Below are 16525 nucleotides of genomic sequence, written 5' to 3'. Positions count from 1 at the left end.
TCTCCTTTTGAGTGACCTGGCTGGTGCGTTTAAGGACACGTTTGAGAAAATCAACCAGGAACTTGTATTACAAGACAGGACCAACTCTCTCACATGCACACACTATATTGGGCACTTATTAAGGAGTCCTGCTGCCTCCCAGTTTGATCTATCTCTATAGAAGAAACGATCAAATCAATAACTAGTAAGGCTCATGGCAACTTTTCCTTTTGGATTCTCTGCTGCATTGTACCCTGACCTGTTCAGAATTATATTAATAAAAGAGCTATTAAACTTCCTCTCCCGAGATATTGCGTGATTAGGCAGGTTTCATGTGTACTATTTGAGTGCAGGCTTACAAAAATAAGGTCAGAGATCACTTTTTTTATCATACAAAGTGGATCCCATACCGCATTCAATTGTGAACCCTATTCAAAGCACATTTCAAATAGGCATCTTCTGGCAGGACGATATGTCATACAAATCCTGTATATTTTCATTACTTTACTTTATACTCTCTCCACTGGGAAGCTGATATATTTTGCCGTTATCTTGTGGCTATATTGTAATTTATTCTGACTTTCATATCCCCCTGAAAGGAGAGGAAACCTCTCACATACACCATTAATAGAGTCAGACCTAAATCCAATGTATTTAATTTGTCCTAAAAAATAGAGTGAACGTGACCAGTTAGCTTAGCATGTGTTTTACCTAATTTTATGTTATACTTGGGGTCTACTAAAGCCAGTTGTGGTTTTGATAGCACGGGGTCTCTCACTGCAAAACTCAACATGCTTTCAGGATATATCTACGAGAAACATCACATTTTCTCATAGGAGGCATCTGCTTGTCCATTAAAACTCGGACTTGCTCAAATTGTTGACAGAGAGAGAGAGAGAGAGAAAAAAAAAAAATGTCTTTAAGAAACGCCTGGGGGTCCACAGCCTCAGGCCACGACCGAGAGGCGCCAAATACAGCCGGGAGGCGCGGCGTATTGGTGAAGGGCGAGCACAAAGGGGCGGGAAGGGGCGGGTCCGTAGTACCAGCGGTCGTGTTTTAAAAGTGAAGCTGAAAGTGAGGAGCGAGAGCAAGTCAGTGCTGTCTGTCGGCTAGGTGCTTACCGCGTTTACCAAACACCGTCAGCAGACTTTAAGCATGATTCGGCGGTCCAGAAGCAGGTAAGAGAAACACGAGCAACGACTTGGGCAGCTTTGAAGCTTCCCTTTCTGTCTCTCAAAGACTTGCAGCTATTATTGTAGTTTTCTGGTGAAGCATTATTTCACTTGGACACGGCGTGAAGACGAGTGCGAAGAGTGCATCCTCTTGTCCTGGCTCGCGCGTGTGTGTTTATATTCATATATATTTTTTATATGTATATTTTTTACTTTATATATAGTATAGATATATATTTGTGATCAGCCTGTACTATGCGCGAGCCCTTTACTTTTCTCCAGTTGGAGCTGAGGAGCGCTCGCGCCAATGACAGGTGGCTGGTCATCGCTCGGCTGTGACAGTGCTCTGCCGTGCACGCTTCTCGTCTCTGGCGTGTCTTAACTCGCGGATAGTAAAAACACGCTGCAAAGCAGTTCATCTGCCACCGATTTCGGTTCTTTTCGGTGAAACTTGCACACGCTACACACACGACTGCTTCCCCGCATCTCCGCGAGGAGCGCTGGCTGTTATTTTGGAAACCTGCGCTCTAACTTTGTACTCCATGCGTACTTGTTCCGCGGAGAACCAATGCTATTTTTTCTCCCTTAAATTACACACATTAGGTCTAGTGTGTAAATCTTATGTTTGAGATCGGCTTTTTTGCACACACACACACAAAGCCACCGTTTACCTCCGTTTACAGACGTGTTTTTATCTCGTTTTATTCTCATGGTAATTAGAAGAAACTGCACCCGGAGTTAATTTGATTGGTTTAAGAGTAATTATCACTTCGGGAGAGCCGATCGAGCTGATTAGTCGTTCTTCTTATTGTGAGAGCGCTGTAATCATCTTCTATTGTCTGCTTGCTTTTTTGTTTGTTTCACGCTAATTATCTCATTTGCGCTCAAACGCAGAGGTTGTTGGATAAATTTGAGAGAAGTTGTATGTTTGCTCGCCTCTGCGACAGTAGTCACGCATTTGGGCAAAAGGAAAATAAGGAAGATAATGGCGTGTAAATATCCTTCTGTACACATACACACACACAAACACACACACGCACGTACACACACAGTGGGGTTCCTCTTCACCTGTTGCACTGTATGACAGCACAACTATCTACCTGTTCGTTCTACCTGTCCCGCATTCTGATTGGTTGACCACATGGCATCGGTGTGTGTGTGTGTATGTGTATACGCGTGGACTGTGTCTGCGCGTGTGCGTGTGTTTCCGTGTGTGCATGGCTGCGCTGTACAATGCCCCGTGCAAGTTTGAACACGCCAGGGTCACAAAATTATGATCGCATGTGCCAATCCAGGTATCTGTGGAAACTAAAAACACTGGAACCTGTTCGTCCTCCCCTTCCTTCCCCCTCTGTCTCGCTCTCTCTCTCTCTGTCTCACACACACTCATACACGCACACCCCCTGTGGGTGTCTTGGCTAAAAGCCTGCAGCCAAACCTTCAAGAATGACTGGTTTTCTGTCTGTGTTGGAGTTAAGAGAGTGAGTAAAAGAGAGGGCTGAGTTTTTTTAATGCACCTCATAAAGAGATTAATAGGGAGTAGTTTAGAACAAGTAAGGTACTTATTGTCCTATTATTCTCCTGTCTATTATCCTACACTCTTCTTTTTCCACGCAGACTCCACCTCTTTTTAAAATGTTGCCCTGTGTGTGTGTGTGTCTGCAGTCTGTACAGCAGTGAGGATGACGAGGAGGAGACTGAGATGTATGAACATGATTATGATGGATCACTGCCCAAGCCTGGGAAACGCCAGCTCGGCAAGACACGCTGGACACGAGAAGAGGTATACACACACACACACACACACACACACACACACACACACACACCTGTCAATACAGTTCACAATCTGCTGTTCAATACTAAATATTAGTGACATATTTTTTAAAAAAATGTACTCTATTTTTTCAGGATGAGAAGTTGAAGAAACTTGTTGAACATCATGGAGCAGAAGACTGGAAAGTAATTGCAAGCCTATTAACTGTAAGTAGCAGGCATGAGTCCCTGATTTGTCTGCATGCAACTTCCCATTGTGTGGAGATGATCACAAACTGTATTTTGTTTTTCTCTCTCTACACAGAACCGTACAGATGTGCAGTGCCAACACAGGTGGCAGAAGGTTCTCAACCCAGAACTCATTAAAGGACCGTGGACCAAAGAGGAGGACCAAAGGGTAAGAGCACACTGTACTTTTTTGGGGGGGGGGTGGCATGGAAAACTGTGAATATAAATGCAAGATTAACTTGCATGTAGAGTTTGTAGTGTGCTTTAGCCATGGGTTATGTTATAGCAGTATAACAGCCATTACTGGTGACCTTACAGTGTAATTGTTAGAGTGGGCTTTATACTAACTGGATACCACTGAGATCAACAATTACTTTGTGTTCCTGTGTTTAAAGCAACTTCTCTGTAGCAACTCCTGAACTGTGGTTGCACACTTTTACTCACACTTACACAACATATAACGCGTTTAGGGGTTATATTTCCACCCAGATGCCACTGTAATGATTAGCAGAGTGGCTAATGTTCCAATGGAAACTCCCTCACTGCTCACCAGCAGGTGTTCTCAATCACCTACACAAGCGAAAGATCAAGAAAGAGAGAGAAGGAGGAAGGAAAAGCGGTGCATTCAGTAAAACTTCTGAGATTTTTATGGATAATCATTGTTTTATTTCTTCTCTCCCTCCTGTTTTCATATCTCTGTGCCACTCTACTTCTCCCTCCCCTCCCTGTTATTACTCCTTCCTTCCTCTTTCCCCATGCCCCTCTACTACCATTCACTTCTTCCTTTTCAACACTCTCCCTCCTCCTCCTCCTCTCTTGCCTTTCCTCTTTCTCTCACCCCTCACAACCCTAAAAATCCCCAGGTGATCGAGCTGGTCCAGAAATACGGCGCCAAACGCTGGTCAGTGATCGCCAAGCACCTGAAGGGGCGAATTGGCAAGCAGTGCCGCGAGCGCTGGCACAACCACCTGAACCCAGAGGTTAAGAAGACTTCCTGGACGGAGGAGGAGGACAGAATAATCTACCAGGCGCACGAGAAGCTGGGCAATCGCTGGGCAGAAATCGCTAAGCTGCTCCCTGGCAGGTGAGGTGGAGAGAGAGGGAAGAAGAGGCAGAAAAGGAGAAGCTAGATGAATCACTGAAACCTTGTTGGTTAGCTGCGCAATGTTGCGGTTAAGAGGCTGAAATGGAGGGGAGGGCACGCCAATAAAAGTGAGCATGAGAGAAAATGGAGTTGTGGACACATAATGCAAGCTGGGAAAGAAAGGTTAAAAGGCTAAGTTAGGACGTGGGGGCGAGGTGTAGAATGGCAGGAGAAGAGAAAAGACAGATAAATATGTGGTTATTGTAATTGCTTTGCACTGATAACCTTATCAATTGTGCACATTTTTAAGTATGCGTGTATGTGTGTGACTGAGACTTTTCCTATCTGCCTCAGCATGTGCATGCGCCTGTATTGATAAAGCTGCTGTGCGCAGCTAGAGGATGTCACATCACCTTTAAGTTAACACGTGTCCCTTATGACTTGCAGGACCGACAACGCTATAAAGAACCACTGGAACTCCACCATGAGGAGAAAGGTGGAACAGGAGGGCTACCTCCAGAACACAGCCAAGAACAGCAGCCCCTCGCTCCCCGCCAGCCGCACTTACGTGAAGACCAACAATCAGATCATGTGCTTTCCCCAACAGCCCGGTCACACGCAGTTGACTTCCAATTTGCCGATCAGCTACGCCACCTACCTGTCTGACGCACGTAGAGTAAGTGGGCTTTAAACCAGAATTTAGGCAGATCTCCCCCCTGCAAGAGCTTGCATTTATTAACGTCTTCTTCTTTCTCTGTAACAGGGGCACTCCACCCTCGCATTCAATATGAACATACTCAACATTCCCCAAGTCCAGGTAAGAATCGCAAACCCGAGCGGCGATTGAAAGATGGTGAAGATGAGTTGGTTGGATTGAATTGGTGCTCACGCATTTCTTCTGCTCTTTCAGAGACACTATAACGAGGAGGACCCTGAGAAGGAGAAGAGGGTGAAAGAGATCGAAATGCTGCTCATGTCAACAGAAAATGAACTGAGGGGCCAGCCGTCACTACCGGTGAGTCACACTCGGGTCTGCGTCTGGATTCAGGAGAGTGAAACATGTGACAGCACAATTTATGTGTTTTTTGGGTGTTTTTTTGACCCTGGCTTTTTAAGGACAGTGGTTGGACGTGTGTTTTTTGTGTGTGCATGAGGAGGAGGAGGAAACATCTGGGTGGTCTGTTTCTGCAAAAAGTGATGCAATAGGATCTTATCACCATTTCTTTTGGGTTTGCATGACCCCTTGTGCAATTCTCTACTCAACACTTCTTCTGTCGGCCTTTACATTAAAGTTCCCCTTCTCATTTGATCACGGTTGAGCGTTCCCTGAGCTTCTTATATCTTTGCTTCCTTTGCACTTGCTCCTCTGTGCTTTTGTGTTTTCAGGTGATTATTCTTTTCCAGCCTTTAACATTTTTTCCCCTCTCCAGATTTGTTCGTTCTATCAAAACTGGACCAACCAGAGCTCCATGTCCAACAGCTCAGAAGGTGCTGCTCTGCCTTTACCTCATCACCAGGCAGCCGGCCAGGAACTGCCTCTTGACCAGAGCAGCTCAGCTGAGGACAGCGCCCCCACAACACCCGTCGAAGGCATTAACGGCAACAACAACAACAACAACAACAACAGTCCCCACAGCAGTCCTGCGTTCTCAAATCCAATGCCTGGGCTTATGGAATCCATGATTGACTCAGTAAGTATCTGCCTTACACTGCGTCGTGCTATATTATGTTTTTATTTTTGTCTGTCGTGATCAACTGGAACCAGTTGAAGAAGATGCCCTATAAATTAGAAACACAGATAGAATAGCGGGCCTTGACCCAGAATTTCCCACCCTTTTCCCAGAGCCTGTTAGCAGTGGGTTCTTGGAAAGGAGCGCTCTTAAAGCAGACAGGGTCTTGCCCAATCGGTGCTCAGCAACTGCTAAGGAATCATTGACTGGTTTCCGCTCGAATGCCAACCCATGTGAAGTCACAAATCTACTCTGTTCACCCTCACAGGTCACATGACCCGAGCTTATGCAGTCACCACTCAAAACTAGTGTTTGTCCCATTGTTTAAAGCTCCAATCCTTCCTTTCCATTTCTGTGTTCTGAGCTTAGCGTGCTACACGATCTGCCTGGTTGTCAAAACCTTGTCAGGGGTCTTTAATTTAATGTTTTCTTCCTTTTTATTTCACAGTTCCTCAACCAGCCAGTGAGCCCAGAACACTCAGACAACCTACCCTTTAACTCGACCGTGCCTGCAAGCCTCCTAAACGATAATGAATTGTAAGAAGCTTTTGCTCTCATCACTTTTATTATGCAAACCTGTTATTGTTATATGAGCCTTTTTTTAACAGCTGACTCTTATTTTGTTTTGCTTTTTCTTTCCTCTATCCTCAGGCTCATGACTCCCAATATGTGTGAGTCGATTCTGGAGTCAACCCCACGTACACCCACACCTTTGAGATCAGCCTCGACCCATCAGGAGATCAAATATGGCCCCGTTAAACTAATGGTGAGAGACTTTAATGTGTGTATATATCCCTCGGTGCTTAATTTGACATGCAAACTGCTGCTGTGCACACTGCATTGTCCTCGGGACTCACTCGGAGGTTTGCGTTGTTTCCAGAACACCACTTTGGGGCAGCAGATGGTTGGGTCCATCAAGCAGGAGCCAGTGGAAGATGCCATTAAGCAGCCTCCATTTAAGAAGATAAAGCAAGAGGTACTTTCCACCCTACATAGGCATGTACACATATGCAAAAAAAAGAGCATGCGCATATGATGTGAGACTGACATAAGAAGTGTTAGTTTGTATCTTGAGAAAACAGCGGGCAGGGGTGAAATATCAAACCCAGCTATTTGCATGTTGCGGTGACAAACATGTTGTGCTTTGTTTTGTTTTTTAGTTACATTTTGCAACACGTTTGACATCAGCTTAAAGAATAGCTTGAGGTTAATTTTTGTAAGCCAAGCTTGTGTGACTTGGTTACAAAAAGAGGAAAATGTGGTGCTTTAAATGACCGTGTTGTGTTTTTTCGGGGGGGTTCTAGGTCGAGTTCCCATGCAAGAGGAGCCACTGCATGCAGTGGGCAGGGCAAGAACTTAACAGGCAGCTCTTTTCCCCCAGTCGCCCAGCTCAGGAAGTATCGGTAAGTTGATGTTTGACCTTCTTATGTGTTTTTGTTTTGTTTTATGTGAGTCCATCAATGAGTACGCACAGGATCAACCCTAAGATCCTTTACTATGCACCCCTTTTCAGTCATTGTACTGTAATTATCATGTTGTTAACATGTGTTGTTTCATTTTTCTTTTAGGACCTACTTACCAGCTCACTCTTGAACGAAGACGGACACAAAATCTACCAGCTCCCTCACAGAAGCCTGAATAACCCACTACAGGTGTGTGTGTGTGTGTGTAATTAAATCATAAATATATATATATAAAATAGCTTTGCATGTTAACATAAAAACTGATCATCTTCTTTTTTCTTACAGCAGCAACAGCTGGGTTCCTGGGATCTGTTGACCTCCGGGAAAACAGAGGAGCACATACTGGCCTCGGAACACAAGTTCTTGAGTGCTTTCCCTTCAAGGACACTGATGATATAGACTGAGATAAATGCTGATCCAAACACATCAACTTTTCCTGCACTGGAGTTAAAAAAAAGAGAGAAAAAAAAGCCCTTAGCTCAACCAGGCTAAGGTGTTTAGCCCCCCAGCTGAAGCAGTAGAAAATGGTTGGAGCAATGGATGGATCAAGCAGATGTTTACTTGTTTACTTCTGGAGCAGAACACAGGCGTTTACGACATCACTGGGTTCAAAACTCAAAGAGTTTTCGCTCTCACCTACACTTCTGGAACAGACGGGCGGATACAGCATCGCAGGGTTACATATTTGCGGTGGTACAGTCATTGGGAGAGGCTATATGCCACTGATTTTTTCACACTTACATTTGTTGGATTTGTACCAACCAAAGACTTTTTTTAAGGGGGGAGGGGGGGTGACTTTTTTAAAGTTTTTAAATTTTTTAAATTTTCTTTGGTTTTATTGTATTACAAACGGGGAAATGGTGACCATGTATGCCTTAGGCTGTATTATTAATTACACATGTTGATAGTAATATAAAGAACAAGCTCATTAATTTATTGATTTTTTTTTTTTTTTTACATTATGACTTTGTTGCTGTTGTTTTACAATTGGCCAATGGAGCAGTGTTGTATTTCAGAGTATTTAAGCCCTTTTAGCATTATCGTACATCCAAAGTCATAATGATGATTTTCTAACTGACCTCTGTATTTCACACATGAAACTGTTTTTATTTTTGTTTTTTTTGTTTTTTACCTTTTTTTTTTTTTTTTTTTACTTTTTTTTGTCCTTTTTTTAATTATTAAGGGGTTTTTAATGGGTCTACTGAGAATTTCAAGTGTTTGGTCTTTGCCACCTCATGTAAACACTCCACTGCTGAACAAGGACTGCTCGGTCTGTTCTCGCATCACTATGCAACTACAATTTTTATACTTTTTTTATACAACAGAAAGGGGCCAGCCTTTTTAGTATTACCTGACAACCACATCGGCGCCTTTATTTCATAGGAATTGAGTTTTCATTTCAAGTTCTTTTGATTTATTTCTGGCCTTTACAGTATCCCCCCCAACCGGGAAAAGATTCAATGAACAAGCAATTGTTAGAATTTAGATACATATATATATATATATATCTACAGAAAGAGAGAGAATTTATTTATACATTTGAAAGTCCGAAATGCATTTATATTTGAAACCTGAGCTTCACCCAGTAAGAGTAAGACCAAGCTGCACTTGAATTTTATATTCTCCTTAAAACTGTGAGAGTAGCAAACACTGATATTAATGCTACAGCCAAAATCCCATTTTTTTAAAAAGAGAAAGAAAGAAAAACATTTCTCCTGATGGATTTACACTGTTGTAAAAGTACACTCAACAAGCATTTTGTGTTCTTTAACGAAACTGCAGTAACTCGTGTCAAACACTTAGCACACTTTTTGTAAAAGCATTTACACATGCCAAGTTTTTATACTTCTACTTTTGACTGCCTACTCAATAAAGTGTGCTGTTTTTATAACAACCTTGTGTTCAGTGTTTAATCTCTGACGTTAAGCGTACTAAAGTTGATAGCAGTTCAAACACGGCTACTCGTGGACAATAATATATGGAAATAACATTTTCATATATTTAAGCTGTAAAGTGCAAAGTTCAGCCCAAGAAGCCTACGGTGTCAGTGTAAATAGCGCTCCAAATAGCCGCACCATTATATAGAGTAATTCCTGCCTTTTAAACTGAATGAACTATTTACCCTCTGCAAAGTGTAATCTATCTCTAGTATTCAAATTCCTCTGCGGATTATAGTATTCAAATAGCCCTCGCTTTCACGCACACATAAACTGATACAAAGGTTTGTTGTCATAAAGTTGTGCAGACCATATCATATCATAAAACCTTCTCTCCCATCTGCCGCTCACCAAGTGAGTATAGAGTTTATCAGCAAGCAAAGAAAATAAGCAAATGTTTCCAACCGTTCCCTCTTTTTCCGTGGATAAGCAGGGACCACTCAGGTGCATGTCCCAGAAATACAAAGAAACATTTTGTCCTGGACTGCTTTCACTTTTTTTTTTTTGGGCTTTGCATAAACATGCTATCAACTCCTTTAAACACAGACATATGCACTAACATGACTGTGGGCAATGTGAAAATTGTTCTATTACTCGTCGCTGCTCGCCAAAAAACGCATGTAAGTATGAGCTCCACATTCAGTCTCTTGAGGAGACTTTCTTTCCTGTGAGGCCTTAGCAAGCTAAGGGGCCCAGACTCAGACCAGGAGCTATATTTACACCCCCTCCCCATCCACACGTTCTCACATCCCCCACAACACCTTCAGCCACCTGCACCCCCCTCCCAACCTCACCCTGATCCACCACACTGCCCTTAAATATAGATTCCCATCTCTCAAGTGGCAGTCTCAGAGGGATTCATAAACAGAAATGGCAGTCATCAAGACGGACATATCTAACAGGAACTGTGATATTTAAGACAGGGGCAAACAGAAATAGTTTCTTTGTGGGCGTAAGCATGCTTAGTCCATCCACATGTTCACAATGTTGTGGTTTTTAGCTATTGTAACAACAGTGGTGTAAAAAAAAAAAAAACCCCGAAAAGACAGCAAAGAAATGACAGCAAAGGCCTGATGAGGGCTGCTTGAATTTGAACGACGGGTTTGACAATTCCTGTCAGCAAATGTAGAGTGTGTGGTTTTATGTGTGTGTGTGTGTGGGTGGGGGTGTCTTGTGGAAAGAGGCTATAGCACGAAGCAGACTTTCACCCTGGGAATTTCACCATCTTCTACTAGACCTCCCCACCAGAAAAAAGCCCAAACCCCAAACCCCACAGGATTCACAGACACCTGCTTCCACTGAGTGAGAAGGCAGCTGCTTGTGTGTATACTGAATGGTAGTGGTTTACTGATAATAAAAAAACCCAATATATACTGGGATGAGAGATCCAAGACACAACGTATCTTTACTCTTTTTGCAGTCCCCGCTTCACCATTCAACAGACCTCATTGACTAAACTAATAAAACAAACAAACCAGGCTTTACGTTCATCTGCTTATTTCAATAAATGAAAAACTGAGTGTCCACTTGTGACTGTTATCAGAGCAGCGCTGACTATCAGAAGAGGTTGTGGTAATGCACAACATCATCAAAATACTGGACTGCAGTGCGCTTTTGTTGATAGTGAATAATTATTTATTTTATTTTTTTCCGAGTTCATTTCGGTTCACGTCAGGGTTGCTGTCCCCTCACACAGAGAAACAGAGTTTTATGTAGTTTAAATCATGTAAAACAGAAGAGGAGCTTCATTTGTGAAAAATGCAAAAGTGGCTTGTAAATCATTGCATGTGCACCTACATTCATTTAAGCTCAAAGAGGCTCTCATTGGCTGTTTATGTGGGTCACAGGGGCAAAAGCTGCTGTCATAATGTTGCTCTTGTTTCTGCCTGGTTCTGTTTAGGTCAAGTAAAGCAACCTCTAGTTATACCCTTTTTCCATGGTCTGTTTTTATTGGGTAATTATAAAGTCATATTTTAGAATTATATTTGCATTTTTAAGAGTTTCACCTGCCACTGAGTCACACTTTTATATTTTTATAAGGTATTTAGCTCTAAAAGTCAAAGCAGAAGTTTACTCTCAGTGCTAGTGTTTTTTTTATTCCATCCTCCTTTCCCTTTTCAAATCAAACATGTCTGTCGCAAGCAGATTGGCTCATAAATTCGGTTTGTGTGTCACAATAGATTTATAGCAGGATGTTGCAGAAATGGCGGGCTCCTGAACGTGCGCGTGCATATGCACAAAAACACACACATGCCACTAGTTCACATGCTGGCCAGCGTGCTCTGGGTCTGCATAGATTACTCTAGCCTGATTTCCTCATTCCCTTGTTGCTGTTGTGGTCGGAGATATTCAGGCAAGAGCAGCCGCTCCCCGCTGGCAGTGGTCAGGTAGAAGGGCAGGGCTGTGCTGGCTGGGCCTGATAACTACCGCCCCCATCCATGGTACAGAGAAGAGGAGAAAAATGGAGGGGGGGAGAGAGAGCAAAAAACAAGCTCCATGAAGTTGAAATAGGAGTTCCTAGAATTACTGAAACCTGTATGTAAAATGTCACAATGTAGTTTGTGAAAAAGGCCTTTAAAGCAGGTTATTTAGTGGTTATTTGTTTGGAGAAGGTCAGCAGAGATCCGACAATTTACTAGCACGCATAAGGCATAGAAAATATTAAAACAATCCATGTGTAGACACATAAATGAATTAATAACTTCATTTTAACGGGACAATTTTGTCCCAAATATGCACAGACTGTATATAAAATGTGGATGCAGCCTCTGGGTCTGAAAAATGAAGCTAGTGTGCCTTAAATCTGCATTCCTCCTACTGGTCAAAGGTGGGTGACTTTTCAGGTTGCTAAAAGAAGTCTGATTGATGGGAAAATGACCCGACTTCTAACTTGATTTATGACCTCAGCAAACACTTTCTTAATGAGTGTGCAGTCTCACTTGATAGTTTCATATTCTGTTTGATACAACATGACGTTCAATTTGGAAATTACTGTTCCATTTGTGGCAACCTAAACAACAATGGACCCACCTATTCTAAATGAAACAGTTCACACTGGCCAAGTCATTTCACAAAACAAATTTATGCCATTTTTTTTCCATTATTTTTCACCTGCGAATAAACTGATCTGACCAATCAGATCACTGCATTTGGCAACAAGTCCGCTCTTTGTTCAAATAGTGCACCGGTAGTGAAAAGTCGTGCATGTGCCCCACTGGCATGTACGAAAGTGGCCTTAACACAGCTTCAACTCCGGGGTCAATTTGAGATTTTTATTTTTCTCAAAAAAATCAAAAACTTTGAGTGTGTACTTATGTTATTCTAAAATTTCACATCCAAAAATTTTGTATTTTGTGTCTTACTTTCACAACGCCCTTGGTGTTTATTCATTTCATATACAATGAACATTAATTTGAAAATGACATGTTACATTTTCAAAAAGGAAACTTGACTAGTGCAACTTTAATCGGTCACCAAGGAGTACCGCCTGGATAAGCTGGGTCAAAGGTGAGGATGTGAGGACCATAACACACGGGCATGGATGCTCTATGATACGAGCGCGCTCACAATCACGAAACGCACATACATGCATATGTTCAGATGCAACCAGAACACACAGATTGAGCAGATAGTCGCTGCCACGTGGAAAGAGAGACTGAGGGTGAAGAGATAGTCGGGTACGAGAGTGAGCGAGGCAGAGAGAGAGAGAGATGGGGAGTGCTGCTGAGGTGATTAGACTCGTCTGCAAGTCGCTGTCTTCCCAGATTTGGCTGCCATTCGTTAGGCCGTTTGTTTGTTTGTTGTTTTTTTTCAGGAGCAAAAAATGTATAGGCCAATGTGCCTGCTGCAGATAGCCAAAAACAATAACTGTAAACATTTGAAAAAGTGGGTCAGTACTGCTAAAGCAGTGCCAACGAGGTCAAAGAGCAAGAAACAGACGTTAGGCCATTAGATAAAAGACTGAAAGAGTCGAGTAAATAAATAAATAGATGGCAACAGAGAGGTGGGCAGTTTATTTACGGAAATGATGAAACTGTAGGCTCATGAAGTTTAAATTTGAAATAGGACTTCACTTGTGGATTCACTTATGGATCAGCTAACGAGCTTAAGTTGTTTGATTTAATTAATCACTCTAATATTTGGTCTAATACTATGTGAAATCAAAACAAAGTCCATGGTTGTTTCAACTTTAATATATTAAATAGTTCATTACATTAGTGAAATGACATCATCCCAGTCAGCAACTTGTCATTTAACCCACTGTAGCTATATTTCATAACATGTAAAGTGTATAAATAAATGTAATTTTGCTGTCAACGGACGTGAAATTTTGAATAAACAGGAGAGAAAGAATGCCTTGTAAACAATAAATAACACTACAGCACAGCAGATATTTGAATTTAGTGTCACATTTGCAAGTTGCAAACTGTAATTGGTGTCGATTTCCAATCATTCATATCAGGGAGTCACACACAGCTACCATTTATACTCTGCGCTCAGGTCTGTGCCACGCTCCTGTCTCTCTTTGTAATTTTCATAACAATCCGTCACACTGGAGACAAGCGTGATCTCGAATCTTTGTATCAAACAGGGCCTTTATAGGTAACCACACACACACACATACACACGCAGACGCACAAACGCTGACATCCTCGCAGGCTTCTGGTGCTGGAGTGTGGTCAAATTTCTCAGCCTGACAGCAGGTTATCGACTTCCCAGCAACACCCCCTCCTGCCCCCCACCAAAAAAAACATGCCATACTCGCACACACGGCAGACACTTCCTCTTAGAGCCCATTTTGTCTGCTTTCACACTGGCTCTGTCTAGGTTTTTTTTCATTACACAGACACAGACACATGTGAACACACACAAAGTAAGGCGTGACTAAAAAAATGATACGCTTTAGAAACTTGAAAGCAATTTTTTGACGCTATGAATCCAAGAATATGTAGAAACTGCTATGTTTACAATGGTTTATGTGCGTCCCCGTGTGTGTGCGTGCGTGTGCTTGGAGCGGTCTGTTTGGGTTAGGGATTGAGGGTGTAGGGTCATGGTGTGGCTAACTTTTTGTCTTGACAACTTCTACTTAACTACAGTAACAAGTATCCCCTCCCCACCTGCTTCCTCACACACACAGAGGCGCACACACAAATTTGCTTGGCACAAAATGACATGTTTTCCCGCCCAGCCTTGGTCCAGCTTCCCCATTCACCTGGGTAAATAGAGCAGAAGGAAGGGCCTTTCAATAGGGCCCACCACACAGACCCACACACAAACACACGTGCGCACACCCGCTACATTCGCTACAGCCCCTCCCCTCCTGCCATCACTTCCCAACACTGCAACTGGCCACGAACGCACATTTTAATTTTTCCTTAATCCAACATGCGATAAAACACACACACTCGCCTCTCGTCTGTCCGCTCCATTGTTGTCTCTAAGCGATCCTGACAAGTCGATTCACAATGGCACGATCATGCCTGACTGCCCCGATTTAGGACACTTGTCACGGGGGTGCCCCAGCCATCAGTACAATCTGCCCTACATCCACCCTCCATTCCTCCAAAACACACTCACACAGCCCCTTCAGATACACACCCGTCCAGTGGGTGTGGTTCGAAGTAATGGGGTGAAAGTGGCGTGCGTGTGTGTTTCTGTGTGTCTATCTGCCTGCAAGTGTGATAATTGCGCCAATGAGATAACAATCCTCAGACCTCAGGGTTGTTTGTGGTCTGCAGTCCAAAACACAGCCAGGCTGAAAGGCAAATGCACACACACACACACACACACACACACACACTTACACACTGATAAGCACACACACACTTTCTCTTTGTATGTATAACACCTGTTATGAAACAAGCTGGTAGATAGAGTGGTGATTGTCACATTCTGACATCATCTTCAAAGTTAGACAGCTGAAGCAAGCAAATGCTCTGCTGTACACAGTAGGGTCTTTTTTCCTCACTTTGTAATCGTGTATGCATGTGTGTGTGTGAGAGAGAGAGGACATATGGGCCAAAAATGCACGAAGAGGAAAACAAAACAAAGAAAAGCAACGGCACAGCTGGCGGTGAATGCGTCGCACAGTTTTAGAGGAAAGCGAGTAAGTGCAATGTTTAATAACACAGTCAATATGAAACACTAAGAGCATTAAAAATGCAACTTTTCAGCCTATTCATTAAACACACACTGGGGCAAGGTGTGTGTATCTATGAAATAACATGATACAAAACAGAAAGAGTGTATGCACTGCATGACAGAAGGGACCTGTGAAGGTGAACAAACATGATGAACAAGGACCATGGATTGATGATAAACTTTATCGCAATATCAGAGTGGGCGTTATGCCAAAGTTAAACCAGTCTGAGGCAGGTTCTTAATTTCTGCTCCGACATCCGGATTGAATCTGGCATAAACAACATGAAAGCACAGATCCGTCCTGCCCTGGCTGGTGGTGGCATAGTAGTGTGGGGGATATTTATTGCCACACTATGGGTCCTTTAATATTATTAGTATTATTTAAGCCCTACAGCCTACCTGAGTATTGTCGCTGACCATGTCCACATCTTTGACCACAGTGTTCCCCATCTTCTAACGGCTGCTTCCAGCAGGATAATAAACCACAAATTGAATCATCAAATCATCTCAAACTGGTTTCTTGAAAATTATAATAACTTAATTGCGCTCAAATAGCCTCCATTGCCACCAGATCTAAATCCAATAGAGCACCTTTGGGATGTGGTGGATTAGGAGAATTAATGCAGTTGTAAAGGCAAAATGGATTCCACGCAACACTAGCAAAGTGTGCCTAATAAAAGGGCTGGTGAGGTGTAAGTAGATGTGGTGTAAGGGCCCCTTTATACACACTGTGCCCTACCTGGCAAATGGCACCATACGGCAAAGTTGTTGTGATGTCACACGACAACAGTGGTGTTTCTGCCATTCGTGCATTTCTGGATTTTCGTAATTTGGCGCGTTGTGTCATGCCCCTGTAGCTGGATTGAACACATGAGTGTAGGCGGTCGTGTTCGCTTTTACCACTGTTTTAATGATCTGCCAGTACAGATGCTCAGAGATTCACAGATTGTGCACAGGGAGATGTTGTAACAGCTTGAAAGCCTGTGACTACCACATGACTACCTTGGATACTAAT

The 16525-nt window shown here is 42.9% G+C and overlaps 1 protein-coding gene across 2 annotated transcripts; it reads left to right on the top strand.

Annotated features, from left to right (window-relative positions):
* The first annotated feature begins 1003 nt into the window (after window positions 1-1003).
* On the top strand, window positions 1004-9326 carry myb (v-myb avian myeloblastosis viral oncogene homolog). Of its 2 annotated transcripts, none has more exons than XM_003440724.5 (15): window positions 1004-1157; window positions 2817-2934; window positions 3063-3134; window positions 3232-3324; window positions 4019-4239; window positions 4687-4915; window positions 5003-5056; window positions 5150-5254; window positions 5670-5930; window positions 6418-6506; window positions 6621-6735; window positions 6850-6945; window positions 7274-7372; window positions 7538-7621; window positions 7721-9326. In XM_003440724.5, the coding sequence occupies exons 1-15, from the start codon at window positions 1135-1137 to the stop codon at window positions 7829-7831; spliced, it is 1770 nt and encodes a 589-aa protein (XP_003440772.1). In that variant the 5' UTR covers window positions 1004-1134; the 3' UTR covers window positions 7832-9326. The 2 variants fall into 2 exon arrangements, with proteins under 2 accessions (XP_003440772.1, XP_005449630.1); XM_005449573.4 differs by having other exon boundaries at window positions 7718-9326.
* The last annotated feature ends 7199 nt before the right edge of the window (window positions 9327-16525 follow it).

This window comes from Oreochromis niloticus, linkage group LG15 (assembly GCF_001858045.2).
Source record: "Oreochromis niloticus isolate F11D_XX linkage group LG15, O_niloticus_UMD_NMBU, whole genome shotgun sequence".
NCBI classification, from domain to species: Eukaryota; Metazoa; Chordata; class Actinopteri; order Cichliformes; family Cichlidae; genus Oreochromis; species Oreochromis niloticus.
Note: the sequence above shows the minus strand (reverse complement) of the source record. Positions and strands in the feature narration are given on the sequence as shown.